The 25,450-nt window shown below is 40.2% G+C and overlaps 1 protein-coding gene across 2 annotated transcripts in view; it reads right to left on the reverse strand.

Moving 5' to 3' along the window:
* Positions 1-244: 244 nt before the first annotated feature.
* The window catches only part of LOC129179419 (transmembrane protein 132D), a 51,015-nt gene continuing 25,809 nt past the window's right edge, over positions 245-25,450 (reverse strand). The window contains exons 3-9 of one of the 2 annotated variants that reach the window (XM_054772624.1): positions 23,997-24,134; positions 14,662-14,848; positions 10,930-11,073; positions 5,023-5,228; positions 4,537-4,801; positions 2,487-2,678; positions 245-2,411 (exon numbers count right to left, since the gene is read on the reverse strand). In XM_054772624.1, the coding sequence (XP_054628599.1) occupies positions 1,101-2,411; positions 2,487-2,678; positions 4,537-4,801; positions 5,023-5,228; positions 10,930-11,073; positions 14,662-14,848; positions 23,997-24,134 (2,443 nt within the window). In that variant the 3' untranslated portion in view covers positions 245-1,100. The remainder of the gene's footprint in view (positions 2,412-2,486; positions 2,679-4,536; positions 4,802-5,022; positions 5,229-10,929; positions 11,074-14,661; positions 14,849-23,996; positions 24,135-25,450) is intronic. The other variant, XM_054772625.1, reaches the window with a different exon arrangement.

The raw sequence follows: 25,450 nt of genomic DNA on the forward strand, positions 1-25,450 counted from the left end.
TTAAAAAGATGACATAGGTGTGTTCCCTGCCATTGGCTGGCGACCAGTCCAGGGTGTACCCCGCCTCACGCACAAAGTCAGCTGGGATAGGCTCCAGCATACCCCTGCGACCCTAGTGAGGAAAAGCGGCATTGAAAATGGATGGATGGAAGGATGGATGGACATAGGTGATTTTAAAAAACAAATACATTTGATTAGATTGACTTAAAGTGGGTCGTGACTTGACCGCTGGAAAATGCGGGTCCCATGTTGCGACAATTTCAGAGCCCCCGTCTTAAGCGACATTTAAGCTAGTATTTGTGGGGGTTTATGCATACACTTGAATGTGTCTATAATTTTGACCTTGTCGTAACTTAAACAATTCAACATAAATTCAAACATGTGCACACCATTATTTTTTTGTGTAATCAATTTAGCATCGAAAAAGAATGGTTCAAATAAATGATTAAAAACTCCAAATGAATGACATTCATGCCCATGATCAGTGAACGTATACGGTCTGTGTAACTACTTAACAAAACTCATGAGACACATAATGTACGCAAAAATAGACAATTGAGTTCAATTCTGCTTGTTTTTTCGAGGCCAATCATATATATCATATATCATACATTAGGTAGAAAATCAACCCAAAAGCAGTTGAGTAGCAAATTTGTAGTGGGTTTAATATAAAAAAACAATGAAATGAATGAACTTACAAGAAAAAGGTCTTGTTTTAAAACAAAAAACACAGAATGTGATTATTACCATATTAATGCCTTTTCAAAATCCAAGTGGGTTCTCAGTTTTATATGCTCTTAAATGTCTCAAATGTTTTCCAAGTGCAAAATTGAAATAAATACCCACATGCAACATAGCATTGTGCGGCTTTTCACATTGAGTAAAGGACGTGTTATTTCTTCACAGGTATTCCTCACAGGTATTAACAGTATAATACAGTACTTGTTCATCTAAAAGGCCTTGACATGTAATAAGAGGGTTGTGTTTGTGTTTGTGTTTTGTTTTTTTTAGTCCCATGTTTGTGACAGTTTGAGTCAGCAAAGGCATTGAGGTGTTCAAAGCCGCATTTTCTGCAATGTGAGGTCTGATCAGGTTTGTTATTATACATGGTCCAGAGGCTCTGCAGTGTGCACTTGGGGTCCCTCCTCACAACTGTCTTCCTTCCCAACCCAGTGGATTCCATGGCCATTCTCCCTCTGTGGGAGATGCGGTAAATGCTGGCGCTCCAATGTGGAAAATGTGGTGAAGTGGACTCTCTTCCTCTTGCTGGTGGGTGAGTGGAGCGACTCAGTTGGCATTGCTTTGCTCCTGAAGGAACCCACACAGCTGATGGGAGAGTCTGTGACGGATGCAAGGCAACTGGGCCTTCTCGACAGTGAAGTCGTTTTATCAGGCCCAATGTCTATTACAGTAGTCGCAGTCTGGGAGTCTTGTTGAATTGGACTTCCGGGGACGTTCATCACCAGCTCAGCATCCGTGCCGAGCCAGACCCAATCATGCCTGTGACCAGTGGTGGGCTCCTGGCTATCTGACGGAGATTTCTTATGTCTGAACTTAACAACGTATGATATACAGTTTACAAGAAATACCATAATAGCCAGGCAAAAGACCCCCAAAAGAGCATACATACCAATCTCTAAGTCTGTAAGAGGTCTGTTAGCCAACATATCTTCCTCTCCACTAATCTCAACCTCCACTGTCTCCTGTCCAGGTGCAACAATTTTTGTGGGAAAGTTGTTGGAGTTGACCAGATTACCAGGACCTTTCACAGTACTTGTAAAGCGAACACTATCCACTATCATATTATCAGAGCCATATGTTTTGCTGCTGTCACCGGGGCTGCTCATCATACTGATATTGACCACGCTGGTGGGACTGCTTCCTGAATTGCTTGGTTTCCCCACGCCCCCAAGGCTGCCGCTGGTCATGAAAGTCCATTCTGTAGATTTGATTGTGGTTGTGATCTTTGCCAAAGAGCTCTGGTCTCTCTCTGATGCTGTGATGCGCTGTGAAGGATCCTGTGATGGCTTCCTGTCACTCTCCATCTCCTCCCCATCATTTCGGAAGTCAGCGCTGTTGTTCTTATTCTCTGCTGTGCTGCTGTCAGAACTTTTGGTGATGCTGTCGAGCCATCCACTTTTCACCTGAAACTTGACCTTCAGGCTGCCGTTGCCGACAGCGACAATGCTTTTACGTTTGGACTTCTGGCAGGCCTCACAGATGGACATTTCCACTTGGACCAGAACTCCTTCACCTTCTCCTTCTGCCACCACATATGGAGGTGTGCCCCGCACTGACACCACCCCCTGATCCAGAGATGACACAATGACACGGTAAAAGGCCGGATCATAAATGTCAAGGGGTGTCTGGCTGCCGTCACTGAACTGCACCCATGCACTGATCATAGCTTCCTAATGGGAAAGTAAACACAGTTACCTCTGTGCTTTGAAACAATACTACATTCATAAGGTTGATTGATTGGTTACCTGTTTGGGTAACAGCAGAACTTCCTGTGTTGTTGTGGTTGCCAGAATGGCCCTGTTGCTTCCTGGGCTGAGCTGCAGGGTCATTGTGAGACCTGCAACCATCTGGACCCCCAGTTCGGTAATAGTCACTTTTTCATCTGTGACTTTTACCAATGTTCTTGCCAAAATTGTGTCAGAAAGTGGCGAAAACACCTGTCACAGAAAAGATCACATACAGTAATTTTAATTTCCAGTTTAGATCTGGTCTGAGAATAGATTACTGAGGTTCCACTTTACATGACGGTACATCATGTAATTTTGGTTGTCAGTTAAAAATATGACTTGTATGGCCAAAGATGTGTAATTGGGTCCAATTCATTTGGTCCAGTACTAAAAACAGTGTGACGATTACATTAATTTCTGACAATGTCAAGGTCAGTGAGACACCTGCTTTTAAAAGAGCGATATTTTCAAATCACCATGCAGCACTCCAACATAGTAATGGACAATAGAAACATTATGTAATAGAAACAATATTAATTTGGCCAATGATAGAGATTTTAATTCTATCACCCTATCACCACAATGCATATTGATGACACAATTTACTCGCGACCCGCAAAAATGAGATTGACAAGTTGCAATGCGTCGTCAATGTAATAAGTAAACAAGGCAAGCAGACGGCTTGACAGAAGGACTTGGTGAAAACGACCAGTGCAACATCCGTTATTTGGGTGGTTTGTATTTAAGCCGTGCAACCATAAGCACAAATCTATACTCTGCAAAGTGTGTGGAGCAAACACCTTTACCACCCCAAAACAAAACACATTGTTGAATACAAGCAATTTTGTGTCATCTAAGCAAAAAAAAACTAAATTTACTACTTTACTACTTTTGCACTTATTACATGGCGCTGTTGGAAATATTTTTTGGATAAAAGTAGGCTTATGTGTGCCTTGTAGGCTAGTTTAATTTTCTTGTATTTAAATGTATCTGCAACATGATGTGGTATAATATTTAAAAAAAATGTTAAGTTTGGCTTTCCTTAGGGCCTGTGTAGCCTTTTAAGAATGGTTCTATTGGAATTTATACACTCCTGTTCAGAATTTTAAGATCAGTTCAACAAACTACAGTTAAGTCTAAATTAAAAAAATAATAGACATAAAAAGTCGGTTATTGGTATCGGTCGTGAGAAGCAGGAAGCTATCGGTATCGACTTAACAAATATAAATCCCTTGAGTTTAGGCCGTATCGCCCATTCCTTGTATTAAGCCACTACTGCACTATTTGGCATGAGCTGTCCCAACTTTGTAATTGACCTTACGTGGTCCTTTCTGCTCTCAGCGTCCCCTTTTAATTCCATTTGCATAAGCCCCTTTGACAGCTGTTTCAGGCCCAGGAATGTCGCTCGACACTTTGACTGACTGCAGCTTATCACCATTCTTTAAAAACTGCATAGAGGGGAAAAACCCATAAGGTGAGACTTTGGTTGACCCATTCATTTTAATCTCTCTCTAGCCTACAATTTGTATTCTTAAAAAAAGTATGCTGGATCGACCAACACTCTTGTATCATGCAATAAATGTTTCTCCTTGAGTGTGCATAGAAGAGACGATCAGGAGACCATGATGCCGACTAACGGTCTCAAATGGAAGGCTACATTTATCAGACACAACCACCCAGGGTCTTCTGCATTCCAGAAAACAGGAATGCTTTGGACAAGCAAATTGGAACATTTCTCACTGTTGGGAGATTTCTGGGGCCAATAAATGTACCCTGACTTCATCGATGTTGCTACAGATAACTACTATTTTCCTTCTACCCTTTTGCACATCATCCACAATCTTATGGATTCTAAAGATATAAAAACAGTTGGACCAAATCGCCAACTAAAAAGAGTAGGAGTTACAAATGCAGTTAGCCCCTCTCCCCCTTGTCAGCATGATGACTTTTTCCACTGAGGTCTCTCTGGCATCAACAGAGAGGTCAGACACAATCCTGACCCATTGATCTTGTGTTCTTCATATTTACTCTCCCCAGTGTACACTGTATGATCTTGGTCTTTGTTTACCTGGATGGCGGTGGTCCCAATGTCTCGGCCTGATAGCACCCTCCCTGCCTGTAGCCTCGCCACACGAGGGTCTTCCACCCTCATAAAGTATCGAACCAGTCTTGTTACGTCCACCTGCCAGTCAGACCCCAGGAAATAAGCCTTCGGATCCCGAGGGTCTGCTTGATCGGCCACAAAATGGGTTAGCACACGCACCAAGGTGTGTTGAAACTGCAACGTACAGCCCTTTCCCTTCTTTTCATCGACTTGGCTGTTCCAGCCAGATCTGTGATAGAAACACACACATGCAGGGCCACCTGTTAAGCACTCGACTCATGGACTCTCATCCCGCAACACTATTTCTGTTTGATTGGATCTCTGAGATATTGCAGTGTATTATGTAATGTCATCGAAAGCAAATTATTTGAATGGAGGAGAGACCGCTTGGAGAAATCCTGTCTGGAACGCAAATAAGGTCAACTTTAATTTGACAAATGTATGACCCACCTCTTGGAGGTGAGTATCGGCACCCTCCAACTTTTGATTTGGCTCAGCTCTGCGTCCGACACCTCTATCTGGAGGGGGAGTCGGGGCATCCACACATTCAGCTCAAGCTGAGCACTGAGGTAGCTGTAGGTAAAGTTCACCACCATCTTGACTTTGCCCTTTGTCTCCTTGCCATTAACAAAAATGTAGTCGCACCTGTCCGACACCTGAAGAGAAATGGGGATATGTTATCATTTAATTTCGTCCAAATGCATTTGTGTAAACTAACTGCATCCACAGTCGGTATTAGGCTGTCAATAAGGGAATGTTAGTCATTTAACCAGCGACAAAAATAGTCTCGTAAATGTCACTATTTTAACAAATGGGCAATTCTCACCACAACAAATGTCCTTGTAGTAGTTTCACACTGTGTGTGTTACCATAGTGATATCAGCTAGCTGCAATAAACTATTGTGATGATCACCGGTCCAAAGCTTTACGAAGACGCGGCATTGCAATTTTATGTTAATCAAAATATCATGTGGTGCAGCGCTTAACATCGGTCCTTCACAGCCAAGTGCATTCATTACACAATCATTTTAAAGGTGACCTTGGTAAGTTTAAGCGACTGCAGAAATATCTCATGGACATTTAGACTAAATGAATCAGGAGCTTTTCCTTGGTCCTCTCAACATCCGCCGCTCACAACCGACTGGATAATTATAACGCTGCATTTAAATTCAGTTACCAGCCTCTGGAAATGCACACAGGAGTGGAAAAAAAATAATGTGACTTTGACTGATAGCCTAAGGAGGAATACAAATAGCAAATCTCGTCTTCTTTGCACGAATCCCAACACTTGGCTACAGGATGTGCTGCCACGTGCACATGCTATTTTTGAGAGGATCATCAGTGTGTTTTAGAATCATCCCGTGCCCGTGTCCAGAACTCAAGCTTTTAAATGACCGCATCACTATGTGTCATCCTGCAATGGCCTGACTTCCTAACAAATAATCTCATGCATGAATTCCATCCAAAAGGCACATTTACAGTGTGGCAGTGATAGAATATTCCTCATGCAAGTGTGAAACAATGGGCAAGAATCCTTTTTACTATTTCATGTATGGCGTTTTCATATTTTAACTCATTGCGAATGCAGTCATCCATTCATCCATATTCTGAAACATTTTGCTCATTTCTTCTTTTTAACGAGAGCATCATGCAAGAGCTTTATGCTTAAGCTGAACTTCCATGAGCCATATTCAAACAACACTTCAAGACATCATCTGAAATGGGATACATTTTAATGTGGCAGCCGCCCACTCTTCTTAGTCACAATCTCATTCTGTCAACAATAATCGCACCCACTGTGTCTTATAGTGTCAAAATATCATTTTGTTTTAAATTGGATTTTATTTCCATGAGACAATCAACACACGCTAAAAGGCATACTTCACTGACATTTATCTGTGGTTTTCTTTTGTTTTATTACTCATCGTAAACTTCAGAAAAAGGGGGAATTCCATCCAAGCTTGATAAATTGCACATCTTGACAAATCAACCAAGTTGACCAGGCGCGGATTTAGAGGGGGGTGTGGGGGGTGTACACCCCCGTTTTAGGGCACCCGCGATTTTTTTTGCCTGATTCTGATGTATGTCCATAGGGACATGCATCTGACATGCATCTGAATTATGGGCGCGTGGTGGACGCATATGCCAGAATGCAACCGAGACGCATGCTATTCCTGAAGCCACTGTCAGGCCGATAATTTACATTGGACATTGAACGTGTACTGTACATGGCTATTCAGGTGGAGGTGCAAAATAAAGGTTCTGGCATCATGACTATAAGGAAAACTGTTGTCTATTCTCAATGAAAATTAACCAGAAAAGCGATCCCCAGTGACATAAAATTATACTCAAATCCTCGGAATTTGCAGCTGCTTCAGATTGGAAAATATTTCATAAAATTGAGCTAAAATGGGTTTCTCCTAGTACCGGTAATTTTATAAATAGAATGTTTTGGCTTAAACAATATATTCCAAGGATAAAAATAACAACAAACTCTTGAAATTAAGGACATAAAATTGGCCTCAGATATCACCAGATTGCAGGAAATGAGGTCTAATTTTAAAAATTTTGAGGGGGAGGGCCCCCAGACCCCCCGCTCTATTTCCAGCACCTCGGCCACACCACCCATTTTCAAAAAAGCTAGATCCACCCCTGTTGACAAAATTTACCAAAAGTGTCTTTGCTTCAGTTCTGACCTGACAAAAACCAATGATCCTGTTTCACCAATGTTTGTTACAACACTCTTAAATTGATTCTTAGAAATGTTCTAAGAAAAAATTAAGAAGTTCTTACACTGCACCTGATAGTAGAACCTAACAAGTGTGCTACTCCTTACCATATTGATATCCTTGTTTGCTACATTCGTAAAGTTTCGTAAGTTTCATTTGTACAAACAAACAAATTGAGTACAAGTACACTGAACTACAATGTCAAAGAATAAGGCTACAATGAATACAGCGTCTGAGTCAAATCATATTAAAAGTACAGTGAATCGGCCCATGTTTGCGATTCAGCATTCACAGCCCCATAAAATGACAGATTTTTGTTCCAAAAATGTTTTATTTTATTTTATTTTATTTTATTTTATTTTATTTTATTTTATTTTATTTTATTTTTTAAGTCTGTTTTCCTCAGAAAACACATCTCATACAGCGGTAATAATTTATAAATATGTGATAAAAAGCAACTGTGTGTTGGAAACAATCAGCTATGGAAACAATAGCTTCTACAGACAAAACTTACAGCGAGGTGAATAAATGTTAATACTGGATATGATACATCGTTACTGAAATTATAACAGGCAGGGACATACTTAAAATTTTTTTCAAATTACCGTATTTTCCCGGCTATAAGTCGGACTTTCTTTCACGGTCTGGCTGGTCCTGCGACTTTTACTCCGAAGCAACTTATACCAGTTTTTTTTAATACTGACAGCCGCGAGAGGGCACTCTAGGCTTGTGTGCCACTATCTGCTACTCCTATCGCTCCTGTACCATTAACAGTTTACTATGTAAACATCAGCTTATAAAGACAATTGGGGGCTAGCCACTTGGAAAGGTTTTCAGGTGAAAACGTCAAGTATTTTATCGTTTCAGCCTATTGTCCACACTGGAACGGTGTTCTGGATGACCTGAAATATTTTTCTATTTTTTTAAAACGGCTTCCAGAGTAGACGTGTATATAGGCAATACGAGAACGATGACGTGACCGACCCACCAACGCCTCATTGGTCACATGACCAGAAGTAAGCTAACATAATATCTTAATATTTCGACAGACAAGACCCACCTCTGTCGACATTCTCCTGATATTTTGTTGTCTTATAATAATGACTAATTCCACTTCTCGTAAAAATGACAGACTTATGGACATCTGTTCTTTCTTCTTCTGTGGTTTGGAGTGTCACGTGGTTTCATCTGCACGCCTGTTCACAGCACCACACGTAGGTGTGCCGCTTATAAAGACAACTGAGAAAAACGGAACACAAATGCCCCCCCCAAAAAAAATCATATTACAAGCTGCGAGTAGTGAAATATGCAGCCGAAAACAGCAATGGAGCAGGAGAAAGAAAGTGTTTGGAGTCAACGAGAAACTTGTGAGTGACTGGCGAAATGCGGAGGATACTCTAACTGCAATGAAGAAAACCAAAAAAGCTAATCACGGGCTAAAAGCTAGATGGCCACAGCTAGGGGAACAACTTCACAAATGGGTGCTTGAACAACGTGCTGCCGGGACAGGCTTGTCATCAGAGCAGTTACGGCGATGAATATACAGTAGATGACTTTGCGGGTTGTTTATGCTATAGTTATCTGAATAACTGTTACTATGTCACGTTAACATGCCATCTATTCATGTTACGTTAACAGACGCCCATTTAGCCTGTTGTTCTCCATTTTATTGTTATTAGTATAACTTGCCTTTCAAGATGAAACGTCTGTTCTTGGTCTTTGGTTTTATTAAATAAATTTACCCCCAAAAATGCAACTTAAAGTCCACTGCGACATATATATATATATATTTTTTCCCTCTTCATTGTGCATTTTTGGCTGATGCGACTTATACTCAGGAGCAACTTATAGTCTGGAAAATACGGTTTATGATTATAAAATAGGGACAATGTTTCAGAAAAATAAGAAAACATGAGCGAAAATAAGCTAAATTCTGATCTTACTGATCTTATCTGATGACCTTCCACCAGTATCTTATTTTGAATGCCTGATTTTACCGGCTACAGGATGTGTTACGGCAATGTTGTTGAGCGTTGCCGAGCAGACCAAAAGCTGTGCTGCTGTGGCAGCATTAAAGTTAAAATATGGGAAAAATACAGAAAAACTATTAAGATGTGAGGGCGCTGCTGAAGAAAGGCTAAATACGATAGTTTCCCGGTGAAAATGGAAGGGTTGACAGGTATGTTGAAGCATTATGTAGACGCCTGGTTTACTGTATATAGGAGAAATGCCTTCTCCAACGGATAGTCAAGAGGCCTGCAGAACTGCAGAGACAGACGACCAGGGTAAAGGCTAGAACGTGCCTCCAATCCCATCAATTCATCGGTCATCTTACATTGTCATTCATTAGTTGTGAGTACCTTCAACATATTAAAAATGTGTTTAATAAGTGTGTGAGGCATATCTAGGGCTTAAACCTGGTTTGTGCTTCTATGTATTTAGCTTGTTGGCTTGGTTCGCCGTGAGCAAACCGTGGCAGTTGTGCAGCTGAACCAAATCTAGTAATTACAACAGTTGCTTTTATTGCAAGTGTTGATCTGAAAACGTCAATGTCAAGCTAGCAGGGTTCGCAAAGAGAGGAGCGAGCCGACGTAGCATATGTGGCAACCCAATGCAGCAGCAGCAGCATCGAGTGTCAAAAATAGATATTTTCACGGCCATTTCACTAACTCGCATCATACTCATGCTGAACAAATGAAGGTAGGAGGAAATTAGACACTCCGGTCGCATGTCCTTTAAAATGTACTGATGGTAATTATGACTGCCTGCAATTAAGGAGAAAATTGAGTGACAAGTCACTCTTATTGCTCTTTATGTTTTGAGTTGTCCATTCTATAGAAATCCTTCCCATCTAGAAAAAGATTTGTTAGTCTTCAGACACTCAGGAAACAAAAAGATATCAAGCTATCAGAATAAGAAGATTAAAGGGAATATTGTTGACCGGGGGCTGCTGTCTGGCCCGCTATTACACTCACAGCTACATTAGGCTTAGAACAACGATACATGTAGGATAATTCAGTGCAGAGCTTGTCCCTTTACATCAACACATAATCCTTGTCTTATCGGGTTTTTGACCTGCCAATGCTATGCGTGACATGACATCGTACAATACTTATTCTATTGAGGCAGACTGCTTTGAAAGAAAAAACGCATGTGTGCTGTAGAATGGAGTCTATTGGACTCTATTAATTCATCCTTTACAACACCACTTTGTACACAGGCTGTGACCTCACAGGTCAGAGTCCCTGGCTTTCAATTTCATTAGTAAACAAAGCCTGCTTTTGGCAGGCAGTCGTGCTCAGGTTCACGGGATAAAAAGGAAAAGTCATAGGATGAGAGCAGTGTAGCAGACTGCGAGGTAATTTGTGCTGAGCGATTTAGCGCAGCGGCTGTTCATTGCGGAAGAGATTGATGGGTGATGCTGTCGAAGCCCAACTCACAGTGTGTTTTACTGAGTGGAAAAGAGATGGAGGGAAGAGGTGACTTTGGTAGAACGTATTTGTCTGCTGTTGTCTTTTCTGCCACATATGAAACCAACCTCTCCCTTCTGGAATATTTTCCTTTATCAGGTAATTGAACAGTAGGGTAGATAAGTAATCTAAATAGTGTTTATCTGAATGAATCCTACCTTGAGAACATCTTCATCAGTCGAGCTGCAGTCTGTGTATTCAGACACATCAGTAAGTAGGCCATCCTCTTCCACGGCAACGATCCTTACAGGCACCGCCACCTTCTTTCCAGTCAGGACGGCCGTGTTCAGGATCTCAGTGTCCTGCAATCAAACCAATACAGCAAGTATGTGTTGACTTAGATCAAACATTTAAGAAGGTCTAAGGTATGGAAGAATGGAGCATTCAAGCCGTTTTTTGAGAATGTTATACGAAGCATACACTCAAACCTCGGTTTTTGAACGCTCCAGCGTGCGTACGATTCGCCCTTCGACAAAAATATTGCCACAGTTTTTCCTCGGTTCTTGTGTACTATCTCGGTTGTCGTGCAAAATTGCACGTTGCTGTTGTATTTTACCCTTTGGTATGTTTTGTGGCATTAATAAAGATGTGGACGGACTACTCCCAGCATTGCTTGTTTATTCAGCCATCTTGGATCACGCACCCAACACCAAACCTTGCGATACTTAGGTTACAGAATTGTGGTGGTTTGCACATATAAAGTAGGAAATTGTATGAAAACTGAAACGCTTAATTACAGTAATTCCAAATTTTTCCACGGTTAATTGGCTCCAGACCCAACTGTGATAAGTGGATTCCTTATTTGTAAACAGAATATTTTCGTACTTAGAGCATAAACAACCTGTTTACGGCCTTCTAAATATGTTTTTTTTAACATCATTAGAGCCCTCTAGACATGAACTTGACCTTCTAAATATGTTTTTTTAACATTATCAGAGCCCTCTAGACATGAACTAACACCTTAGGGTAATCACCTTTACAATACTGTATATACTGTAGTAGACATAACAAGAGTAAATAAGCCAATTAAGACTGACATTACTGACACCTAGTGACCAGTGTAGAACGCTACCATCATTCACAGCATATCTGAATGCATCTTCTGGCTGCCTTATATTTGTATTTTACTTCATTTAGCCATTTTTAAAGGAAAATGTTTAATTGGAACAAAAATTGCTTCAATTTGTATATTGTTTGACTAATAATATGTTTCATTCAATCTTTAATATATTTTTGAAAAAACTCTCAAAGTGGTGAGGGATGACTGTACTACAGTATCCTGTATGGCCTAGGTTCCCAAAGTGGGCTACACGTACCGCCTGGGGTACGCCAATTGTCATTGAGGGTACGTGAATAAAAATGAAAGACAATTAGCGCCTAACACTCACATTTACAAGCGCACCTGAACGCAAAGCACAGAGCGCAGCGTCATAGCAGAAAGACGGAAGGAGACGCGACATGCAGTTCTTCATTGCTCTGTGTGAGTTATATGAATAAGTAAGTTTGATGATTATGTTGTGTATTCAGAGTGTTTCATCTTGAAGGTTTGACTCTCATTGGTGTTCCAATCTCCGCACTGTGAAAACCTGTCAATTTATGTGCGTGTCAGGTTGAGATACTGGAGATTCCCCTGAAAATAAGGCTTTATCGCTATTTGTATGTATTTTTCTATTTTTGTACTGTTTGTACATGTTTGTTCAACTTTACCTTTCAATTTGGTATCAAATTAATATGCAGATTTAAATCACGGCGGTTCCAAGTGGACAAAAGTGCTTTGTTCATCTCCAAAGGAAATTCACATCTTATCTATTTATCAGTGCTCTGGTAAAACTTTTATTATTTGACCACACACAATACAAATTTTTGCACCAGAATTACTTACTATAACACTAACCAACTAATCATGTTTAATATTTTAATGTCATTAAATGTAAAAATGGTTTATATTTTTTAAGTGTGCAGCGGTAGGGGGTACATGGCTTCAAGTCAAATGTCTGAAGGGGTAAGCGACTGTAAAACATTTGGGAACCACTGCCGTAAGGCATATTCATTCGGCAAACGGAAATGAGAACGTTGCACAAACTAGTCCATTTGCCGCATCAACAAGAAGTTCCATCCTGACGAAGAAATCAAGGACGCCAGTGTTCCGTAAAGATCACAAACAGTCAAAGATGTTGGGAAGTTGTTGTTGGTGTGGATCTCCTCCTCTCTCTACGCTCCCCTGCTCCCACTCCGCTCCACGCCGTCTACAACACATGTGGCATTTTTCCTTTTTTGTACGCTTCAGTTTTCGTCTGCCGTTTTAGAATTAATAACGAAAACTGACGTGCCACTGCGGTATACACAAGAATATACATGTGGGGTAAATAAATTCGCATTCAGAGCTGAGCCTCTACATGTTATCAAAATGCAAAATGAATGTTGAGCGTTTAATTCTTGTACCCTCACCTGACAGCGGTTGACTCATTTCACTGTTGTGTGACAATTAACATACCTTATGATAGCTTTTAAGCACTTTACCACATTTTACTTACACGTTACTTAAAACATGGATGTGCAGTTAATAAAGGTTTTCTAATAATAACCATTTTAGCTGGAAACTGATTTTTTTCCCCATTATTTGCTGCTGGAAAATTGTTTAAAAATACAGAAAAATGAGAGGTTGACCAGTGGACCAAATGCCGTCCTATTTGCATCCTATCTGGAAATGATATGCTGTGATACAGTAACCAGAGTGGTCCTGCTAAATTCATTCAGTCTTTTATCATTTCTCAGAACATGCCATTGTGGTTTTCAGGGAATTGCCAATTTCTGGTTAAAAGTGCACACTTTGACTTAAATGCTCTTGTTAATTTCTCAGTCCCACTGAATGTATTCATGACACATATGCCTGTGTGCATCCATGAATAACCAGATTGAAGCAGATGGATGTGTGTCTTTGCTGTGTTAAATCACGCTGTGTAAATGAAGTTGAAGTAATTGTGTGCCGTGGGTGTGTATGCGCATGATAGTATGAGAGCGGTGGGGTGTAGTGAATGATCAGTTAAATTCACCCAGAGGACAGAAGAAAGCAGATGGATGCATGTCTCTCAACTGTAAAACCGGTCTAAATGAGGCGGAAGTAACTTGTCTTATTTTTTTTTCCCCTTTGACTGGCATTGCGTTGTAGTTAAAAAGCGTATGCATATGTGTGGCTTTTGGCATTTTGTAGTGTTTTTACAGTACTGAGCAACTCTTGTGGGGAGTTCACAGAACAAGAGTGAAGTCAGAGCCAACGTCCTGTCGCACCATCAAATCTGATATTTGGTCCTTTGCCTCAGGTCAACCTCTAATCCTTAATAGAGATGAACCATGTCAAATTCACAAATAGGGATGGCATATCCTCATAACTTGGGGCCCATCAACATTATTACAGTGCAAATTCAGCAGACAGCACTGTGAATGTCACCCACTACCAATAGTCGCTGGCTCGCTTGACAAATAATGTGCAGCGCTGTCGCTCAAAGTGGTGCAAATGTAATGCTGTTTAATAAGTAGAGCAGATTATGTGGATTGGTTATAGAGGTAGCATGATAAAGAGGCTCAGCGCTAAAATAGAAGCACATGAAGGAGCGATGACCACGTTATTGTACGTGTGAACACAGAAGAAAGACAACAGCAAGCTGACAGTCAACAACACAAGGTCATGCTTTGCTTAAAATAGAACCCATTTGCTAAACAGTCCAAAGCCTATTCAGAATGCAAACCAGACAGGGATGGATCAGAGCAAAGTGCATTTTATATTTTCACGCTCAAAGGAAACAGTCCCAGTTGTGGAATTATAGGAAATATTGTTGTCGGTAACATCAATGGTGTTTCATGTTAGATGTAACATGCAAGTTGCTACTCACCGTGATGAGAGGGGCCAGTCCTATAAAGTCTCTCTGAGTGGTGTAGATCCTCATAGCTCCTTCTGTCTTGGCAGTATTTTTGGATGGGAGCTCTAACTTCCATATGATCACCCGACTGTCCACAGGACTGCTCAGTTCATCAACTTCAAAATCCATCTGAAGCACTTCCAGAAGACTGCCTTCAAGTCTGGGGTAGAACGAACACATTTGTTTTAGATTTGATAAGGAATTGTAGCGACACAGAATCTGCAAACAGTGTTTCCCATACATTCGTTCATTTGTCGTGGACCACCACGAACAAATTTCGACTGCCATTGATAGATTTGGCCCTACTTTTTATACTTTTTATTTATTTATTTATTTTTTACATTTGGCACTACCTGCTCGCCCTCTCTCACCAGCACATTACAATGAGATTGTCTGTGTAGCTGGCTGTTCCAACTCCGCACAGTGGATACGGTTAGGGTTACCAACACGCCTCATACAAAACACATACACATACCACAGACTTGGTCGCCGCACATTATGGCACCTGTTCATCAATATGGTGAGATATTAGATACACAATGACGTCTACTATATATTATCTTTAAAAGCAGCACACACTTACATGGAGCACAGGAAACATCCTGTTTTTTAATCACCTGTGTGTGTTATAAAGACACATGCACCGCTGCACAAAATGAAACCAGCATCCATAAGACAATAACTTCATGTACTGTTGTGAAATAAGGTTTAACTTATAATACTGAAATAATATTACACATTTCTTCTGACACAAACCAAAAAGCTCACTTTTGCCCTGTGGTTGGAGTTTTGTGTTATGGCCATTTATGCAAATTACACCACCCCGCACCTCAACACCACACATACAGTAGATTGCAGTCCTGTACGAAACACTGACAATACTATGCAAAGGTCGAGAACCATCATTTTAAGACCCTGGCTCCCAAGTTTTGTTTTGTTTTCCGTTGGGCTAATTGCCCAGATGCGGTGCAGGTGTGTGGGTTTTTTTCCCCTATGGTGGAAGTTTCCTGCTCCGTGGTTGGCTACAGCAGGGAAGCAGCCCTCCTTAAGAGGCAGAGGGAGATGACAGGAGGATGAAGAGCACTTCCCATCTCTCTCCCCTCCCGCCTCATGTTTTTTCAAACGTGTCGGACTTTTGAACTGAACGCTTTATATTGAATACCTGCTGTTTTCTCTTTTCAATTTATTGTGTAGAAATCCACTGTCCAGCACCAGAAAGTTTTCAAGTGACTTTTGGGACTCAAGAGAATTGGGAACCTCTTCCCTTCACCCTCTGGTTTTTCCCCCAGTCGGGGCGTAACAACCATTAGATTTGTTGTTTTAGCAATGGAATCAGGACCATTATAACTGAGTAAAGCACAAACCTCTACCAATTCCACGTATTTACTGTTAATCAAAAATTCATAAGTGCACTAGTTGCCAGGCTAATATAAGAAACTTCATGTCTCCACACCTTTATCCAAATCCTCACTAAAACCTAATAGGTTTGTCCTTGGCCCATACAGTATTAGTCCTATTTTTTGTTTTACTATGTCTAAATGACTACTGCTAAACAGGCTTTCTTTTATCTGTGCTGCACAGTGGTGCAGCACCTTTGGCGCCCGTATATACTTAACACGACGATTTGACCACGGACGTGTGCAGATCCTACTTTACGTGCTATCAGCAAGGATTTCGATGCACATTCCTGTTGAGATAACCATAGTTGAGCAACAGCATTGAGATTTTACAGGAATGTGCTCAGCACTTTTGCCCTTTGGCTTTTTGCTCTCAACGTGAGGCAGAAAGTGTAAATTACAGGGCTATGGTTTGGAGTGGGGATTGTCGATGTCAGAGTAAAATGCTCTAAACTATTTTATTGATCACCAAGCAGGAACCACATTTTCTGGGCTTTTCGATTCATGTTTGTCGTAATAAATCAAAGTTGTGTCGTCTGTATTAATTTATAAGTATATGTTGATGTTATGGGAATGCATGGTGTAGTTTACTAAGTCCCCAGGAGAAACCAGCTTTTCAATTTGGATCTTAAGATAAAAAAGTTTGGGGGAAAGCTGCACTATACAATAAGGCACCTTGCGGTCCATAAATTACTTTAAAATAACTCATAGTGAGCTGGGGGTCTAAAATGTATTAGAAGTGCAGGAATATGATAGTATGACCTTGCTGTTTGACAAACTGACATAATTGGCATATACCGGTACATTCAGGATGGCTCAATAATTAGAGCTCATTTTATAAAATCCTGGAAAAATTAAATGTTGCCCTATGCATCTGTTGTGCTGGGATGATATCATAGCCATCATGAATAAGGGCCCATTTATTTTTTTATGAACACACTGTTAATACTACTAATAACACTAATTATGTCTTTTTTGGTATTAGAGTTGTCCAATGTAAAAGAACTTTGTGATACAGGCTTTTAGAGATCCATATAAAAATACAAAATAACAGTATGATGTTTACTGTACGGTGTGGATCAGAGTCCAAAAGATATAACATACAATATATAACCCCGAGGTGGCCCAGAATCACCCATCAAGCATGTTTCTTTATGTTCTGTAAAGACTCACCACTCACAGGTTGTCAATTTCACATTTATCATCTTATATTTTATTTAATAGTGTGCAGATTGAAGCAAAATGTACAATCTCGAGCAGCCTCCTCAAGAAGGGAGAACATCTTGGCGCATCATGTCTGCACTCAAAAGGTCTTCCGCCCTCTTGTTTCCACCAATAGGGATCCAGTCGTCTTTGTCCCGCTCAGACGACAAATGCAAGGTCCCCTTTGGTGTACTCATTTGGCTTGGGTTCCCATGGCAACACATCCTGTCTTTTTCTATCTTAGAATAATCATCCAAGTTTTATGATTGACTGCATTGTAGGTGTGTGAGATTAAAACTTGGCAAGATTTGTCATTTGGAGAAACGCGTTCGTATTGTGAGAACAGGGCATCCAGAAGCCAATCAGACTGAACTATGGCATGGCTACTATGAATGATAAGAAATGTAATATGAAAGTGGCAGTGTGCAAACCATGATTGGAAGCACACGTTAAGTGGAAGCACACCTGGCAATGCACTCTACCTCAGTGTTCCCAGCGTCAACAGTTGAACAGTTGCTTGTTGATGTCCAAGCAGAAGCTGTAGTAATTCTGCATTTGACCTGACCTGTCTGCACCCTTAATCACGGAGCGGTTCTATTGACGCTTACTGCACATTTCTCAGCACAAACTTTCAAGCACCCGTGATCACCGGTTCCGTTTCATAACACACCTCATTCATGGAAGAGATCTGTATTGACAATTTAGCGACACTATCGCTACATTTAACGAGTAAGGGTGGGCATATAAATGTTTATTGTGTCACTTGGTAATTAAATACAAGACTTCTACAAAGGTCAAAAATTCGCTGAGCAGGCGAGCGGGAGTGAGCGCCATCTCCGTAATGCCAGGCAATGCATGTCTGAAAGCTGTAAAAAAACTCTACACAACGTAACTCAGCCCCTGACCAACAGAGCCAAGAAGGTAGAGCTTGGACACAATGGTCCGTCGCCTTGCTGCACCATACCTTCCTGGCAAAACATGCATTGGTGTCTAAAGTGTGGCGCAGGGGCCATTTGTGGGACGTGGCTCATTGCAGAAATAAAATAAACAAAAACCCAGCAAAAGTGGAAAATATAAAAAGGCATAATGTAACTAGAAAAAGATCAAATGTTGATACTAATAACTAATAAAAACACAAAGATTTGTAAATGTCTATGCATTACAATGTACCGTATTTTCATGACTATAAGGCACACCGTATTAAAAGGCGCAGTCTCAGTTATGGGTGCTATTTCTGTATTTCTGGGGACATTTTTGGGGTTTGCATTTTTATGATGTAAATGTATTTATCTCTTGAAAGCGCATTGTTTTGAAAAGCCAAACTCTACATAAAAGTCCCCAGCAACGAAGCGGAACTGTGTTATACATCACAGAAATCTGACCAGAACTGGACTTCGGAGACCAAGTGGGGCGTAAGTTGCTGTTAATGGACTACAATGCTGATGGGGATGTCAGACAACTTCATGTCATAAAATCTGAACTATCTATTTAATAGTTAGCATGCAGAGAGATGATGGTGGCATGAAAATGTTTGACTAATTATTCTGTACTATGAATAATAAGTGGTCTGAGGGCAGCAGCACCCTGCATAGACCTGACAGACTAAGCCTTTATGAACATTGTATAATAGCTTCTAAAGGAAGGCAACCTGAATGGTCTCCCAGCTAGGGGTTCAAGTTCCTATTGTGTGATTTTTTTTTTCCTGGACTGAACAAAGAAAAAAGAAAAAATACGTGACAAACCCCAGCCTGTCCTCATACAAATCAGTACGCTTTTGTCGGGAAAAAAAAGCTCCAATTAGTATTAAAAACACTTACTTGGGGAAGGGATATTGTTTCTCATTGAGAAACTGATAATATCTATGTATTTATCTGTACTGTACGGACTGAACTCAGAACTGAAAGCAGCAAAATGCAACAAAATGGAGAGCAGTGAAGCATACAAGCGTATTCAAGAGTCAAATTGCATGCTGAGTATGACAAATTCATACCTGTTGGCAGGTCTACACTAATATTGAAAGTCCTCCCTAACAGTTCACTGCGTACCCCCAGGGAGACCGGCACACTATTTGAAAAGCACTGAATTAAAGTATCTGTAAGACTATAAAACCCCTCAACATTTCACTACAACTCCAAAGTTGAGCTTTTTGTGACAAGGAATAGCCGCCATTAATTTGACTAGCAGCACGCAGGGAGGGTCATGTCGCATATAAATCATCCAAATCAAAAGTACAGTCATCCCTCGTTACATCGCGGTTCGAACGTTACACCCTCACTCTATTGTGGTTTTTCAGAAATTATTTAATAAATGATCGCGGTTTCGTGGTTGAATACAGCCTATTACTAGGAAAAAAATATGCTTATTTAAGCATATTGTACATACTCTTGGTCTACAGTAACCATTTTCAAGCATACAAAAGACTAAATGAACAAAAATACAAAAACAATGGTATGAAAAAGTGTTTGTCTGCTTCCTGATTTCTTATTTTTTTTCTTATTTGTCACACTTAAATGTTTCAGATCAAACAAATCCAAATATTAGTAAATGACAACACAACTGAACACAAAACGCAGTTTCTAAATGAAACTTTTTATTATTAAAAGAGGAAAGAAAAGTAATTGCTCCCCTCTATTAAAACATAACTTATTGAGATCTGTCAGTATGGGAAAGGTTATAAAGCCATTTCTAAAGCTTTGGGACTTTCCCAGGAGTGGCCGGCCAACCAAAATTACCCCAAGAGCACAGCGACAACTCATCCAAGAGGTCACAAAAGGCCCCACAACAACATCCAAAGAACTGCAGGCCTCACTTGCCTCAGTTAATGTCAGTGTTCATGACTCCATCATAAGACGGACACTGGGCAAAAACGGCCTGCATGGCAGAGTCCAGAGACGAAAAACACTGCTGAACAAAAAGGCTCATCTCAGTTTTGCCGGAAAAGATCTTGACGATCCGCAAGACCTTTGGGAAAATACTTTGTGGTCTGATGAGAAAAAAAGTTTAACTCTTTGGAAGACCTGTGTCCCATTACATCTGGCGTAAAAGTAACACTGCATTTCAGAAAAAGAACCTCATACCAACAGTAAAATATGGTGGTGGTAGTGTGCTGGTCTGGGGCTGTTTTTCTGTTTCAGGACCTGGAAAACCTGCTGTGATAAATGGAACCATTAATTTTGCTGTCTACCAAAAAATCCTGAAGGACAATGTCCAACCATCTGTTTGTGACCTCAGGCTGAAACCAACTTGCGTTCTGCAGCAGGACAATAATGAATGGCTGAAGAAAAACAAAATTAAGACTTTTTTTTTAAGTGATTACGTTTATTAGGACATTTTTGCAGAGTTGCTGGAAATGTGAATTTCTCTTGAAGATATCTATCTAAGAAGGTATCCATCTAATCAAAGTCCTGACCTGAATCCTATTGAGATGCTGTGGTATGACCTTAAAAAGGCCGTTTGTGCTGGAAAACCCTCCAATGTGACTGAATTACAGCAATTCTGCAAAGATGAGTGGGACAGAATTCCTCCAAAGTGCTGTAAGAGACTCATTGCAAGTTATCGCACATGCTTGCTTGCAGTTGTTGCTGCTAAGGGTGGCCCAACCAGTTATTAGTTGTTGTCTCCTGTCTAGAGAGCTCTAATAATGCTGTATTTAGAAGGTTGTAAACAGGTTTTCTATGCCCTTTACTACAAATATATTCCATTAATAAAAAGGGCATCCTACTTTGCGGAAATTCACTGATCACGGTCTGGTCTGGAACCAATTAACTGCGATAAACGAGGTATTACTGTAATGTTGCGCTTGACTTTTCATGCAATTTCCTACTTTATTTGTGCAAATCACCACAATTACTCCCACTGTGCACCCGATCATGTTAAACGTATGATAGTTAAGTTCCACACTCAACAACAAATGTAAAACTTTGTATTTATTGCCTTCTCACTGATCATTGTGTCTGCTCTGAGTAAAGCAAAAACAGACACTCGCTATCATTGAATAATCTCACCATATTGAGCCAAGACCGAGGATTAAAAGATAATGAAGTATCAAAACAGGAAACGCTTGACTTGACATAAACATGTATACTGTATATCCCTTTAAGTATGCATTAACACAGATACTATGGATACTACGGGTAGGACTGCACTACCTGCAACCCAGCCAGAGCATCTTGTTTGTGTCTCCTAATTAATAAACACAGAACACTATGACATGAGATGAAATCAAACGCATTAAGAGCTCACTAACGCCATAAAAACAAGAAGTCAAGGAAATGCCTTGTGTAATGTGACTGTGGATGGACTCTGCAGGGGTTCTGCTGGTTTCATGACATTTTAAAAGGGATTAATTGTATTGACTTTGTGCAAAATATGTTAACCCATAAAGAACTTGTGATAAACAATGTTATTATCCATTCCGAATGGGCAAAACAACTTAATGAGGTCAATCCATATTATTGGATTTGAGTAAATGTCCCTAGTAAAACTATGTTGAATCCTTTTATTAGTGTGACCTGAAATTGTAAGACAAATCAGCAATAACACGTTTATGCTGAAATAGCGCCACTGTCCTTTTCAAGGTGTAGAGCAGGGATCTTTGAGACCAAGATCTCTGGTCTCAGCCATGAACCTGCACAAGATCTGGACAGCGGCGAGGCGTACGGGCGTGTTCAAAATGGATAAAATGCGTGCATGTTGGTCGCTCTCCGGGAGGTGAGGGCACTGATATCATAATACATTTTTTTCAAAATGTTCTCGTGATCGACCCCTGAAGTCCCAAAGATCGACTAGTAGCTAGCGATGGACGGGTTTGACCCCTGGTGTGGAGTGTAGTAAATTGTTCTTTTCAAAGTGAAAGAATACAGCCAAAGTTGGCTTCTTGCACACTCGTCTTTCCCCTTACAATGCCAACGCTTCATGCACAGATTAGAGCTTCACTTTGGAAAGCATTTCTCCGAGGCAGAATTAATCTTGCAGTTTGAGTTGAATCTCAATGGATCTCTTTTGGGAGAATAGCCTTCAATAAGCCTGAATGAGCTTGCCTGAATAAAATATGTCTTCACTGTACTGTACATACAGCGCAGATCCTCAACATGAGATGCATTTCAGAACGTAGTTGAGATACATTTGGTAACATGGTAAGAGAAATATTCCACCCAAAAAGCTCATTTTTCTTCATGAGCTGTCTGTTTTTGATTAAATATTTGATGAAGTCATTGTTCAGGGAACTAAGACGGCACTCAACTGAAACTGCAAGGACATCTGAGATGAGCAGTTTTGAATGGCTGCAAGTATCTCATTGTACACTGGAATTATAATTGCTTTTTCATTTGTTCTAACGCTCAGATTTTAACTTTTGTGCAAAGTTTCACTTCAGTTTTATTTTCAATCTTTGATAGATGCTGCTGGCTCTGGCGACCAATCAAAAATGCTTTTAAAAACCATGAGTGTTTAAGGTGTAAATAAAAAGCAGCAGCAGTATTGCAGAACGTCAGTCATGTTGTGGGCAATTTAATTTCGTCCTTCAGGGGAGCCAAACAGTGTTGGTGGTGTTTTTGATGTTGTCTATATTAAGCAAAGTACATTTATACAAATCTATTCCTATTCCAAGAAAGGACCAAATAATGTTGTGTCAGTATTGATGTAGAGCAATCGCTCGCCACTTAGTGCTCCAAATTTTGCTGCTTCACTCTATCATGATTTTTCCAAATATATTAATTAACAGATCATGCTGTTTCATGGTTGAATATGACCTGTTATTCGTAAAAATTAAAATAAAAAGCTTTTTTTTTTTTTTTTTTTAGAATTAAGCATTCCAAACATAAAGATGGCTAAATGAATTAAAATATAAATACAAGGCATTTGGAAGACGCATACAAAGACGTTGCAATGATATGTAGTATTCTACACTGGTCACTAGGTGTCAGTAATATTACTGTAATATTCGATGACACACAAGCACCACACTTGATCGCCGGAACAGGCTTTTATTGCAAGTTTGAATTATCTCTGCTACTGTTGAGGCTGTAAGCCATGCCAAGCTAAAACACAACTCTGAACCCGTATTTAGAAGGCTATGAAAGGCTATAAAAACTATAAGAGGTTGAACATATTCAATTTATAAATATCGTACGTCACAAAAATTCACTTATCACGGTCGGTTCTGAAACCAATTAACCACAATAAACAAGGCATTACTGTATAACGTTGCAGTATCGGACATAAAAGAGTTGTATCCCCCATATCCCCCAATAAGACTAATACATATGAAAGTATTAGTCTTATTTTAAAGCACTTATTTCAAGTTTGTTAAAATTGTCTTTACTCTCTGTTAGAACTCTATAATGATTAAGTAGGCAATTTATTGAAAAAGAAGTAGCTGCTTACAATTTGTGGCTTGGTAGTAGCACCTGCAGCCAGTGTGTGCCTTACGGGCACATTAGATATCCCCCTGGGACACTATGTTTTGTGCTTGGCCCTTGTTAGGGTGTACAGGTGGATTGTTTTTTTTTACTCCACAGCTGTCAAGACAATACCGATATGCTCTGCACAGTCTACATTGAATGGCATAACTACTATGAACAGGTTGATGCACGACACTCATGAGAGATTCCTATAAGGCTCCTGCAGTTTTGGTTTATTCAGGCAATTTAAATTTTAACTGATCAAACAGCTTCTAGATATTCTGGTGGAACGTAAGGAAATACTTACTTTTTCCCAGGTATGGGAGCCTTCCTCTGACAAGTAACAGCAATGGCTCCATCTGCACCAGTATCCAGTGTGATGTCCCACAGTAAAGAGTTACTCGGTGTTGCTGTGCGAAAGGTCACACCATTCTTTATTGTAGCTCTGTGAAAAACAAAAAAATGGAAAGGTCAAAAATGTGGTAAATAAAAATGTCTCCACTACTTAACCAATGAAATTAATCAATTTTGACTTTACAGTCGATCCCCAGACTGTTGTGATTCAGCATTCCCTGCAAATTTGCAACATTTTGTCACAAATATATATACTTTATAAATCTTTTAGCTCAGAAAGTTTTCATTCAAAAAATAAATGTGATAGTAAAGCATAAAATGTACATAACATACCTAAATGTACACTGCTCAAAAAAATAAAGGGAACACTAAAATAACACATCCTCGATCTGAATTAATGAAGTATTCTTATTAAATACTTTTGTCTTTACATAGTTGAATGTGCTGGCAACAAAATCACGCAAAAAATTATCAAAGGAAATCAAATGTATTAACCCATGGAGGTCTGGGTTTGGAGTCACGCTCAAAATTGAAGTGGAAAAACACACCACCTGTTGTCTATTCCATCAGCTCAACAGATTGTGAAGATGATTGTCAATCTGTGTTGCTTCCTAAGTGGACAGTTTGAATAATGGCGCAGCACTGTTGACTGAGTGTGAATTGAGTGTTCCGCCTTTTTTTTTTTGAGCAGCGTATATAAATATACATCACTACCTGTACTGTACATACTGTACATATCCCTGACATGGATGCTGAGAGGCTAGACCATGACTCCTATCCTATCTGTCCTATCGATCATCGGTGGGGCGTCCTCTCACTTGCAGACCGCACTTATATACTTTCCATGGAACAGGTGGATGTCAACTTGATCCACAGCCAACTATTTTGGCGTACAATGTTGTGTTGTTAACAAAGTGCACGAGTCCAACTGTGTTCGGAACGTATAATTAGCACAAAGTAAAGCCACCTATTAGCAAAATGGAAACCGAAGTCAATGGCTGTGTCTTAATCCGGGGTCTGCAGCCTACTAGTCCTTGTGGGCTGCATGATGTCATCGCGCCGCGCGAAGGCTGTCCAAATTTGAAAGTGCGCGAAGGCTCCTCAAAATGCGGCCGTCAAATGTGTCCTCCTCCTCCATTCAATGGAAGTCTGCATTCAGACCATCCTTCGTGGCCCACCATACCCCAACTTCCGTCTAGCCCTTAAAAATGTCAATATTATGGTGCAACGCGGGAGAAGCGTAAGTACTGAAGTATTGATTTGTTTGTAGGTCGTAAGTACTGATTTATTTGAGCAAGCAGACAGTTTGATGCGCAGCCTTTGGATTTAAAGTCTTTAATCTTTCTACGGCGTGGAAAGGCTCACTTTGACCTGACTACTGTGATCATTTAAAGACATAACACTTCA

Source organism: Dunckerocampus dactyliophorus, chromosome 4 (genome assembly GCF_027744805.1).
Source record: "Dunckerocampus dactyliophorus isolate RoL2022-P2 chromosome 4, RoL_Ddac_1.1, whole genome shotgun sequence".
NCBI classification, from domain to species: domain Eukaryota; kingdom Metazoa; phylum Chordata; class Actinopteri; order Syngnathiformes; family Syngnathidae; genus Dunckerocampus; species Dunckerocampus dactyliophorus.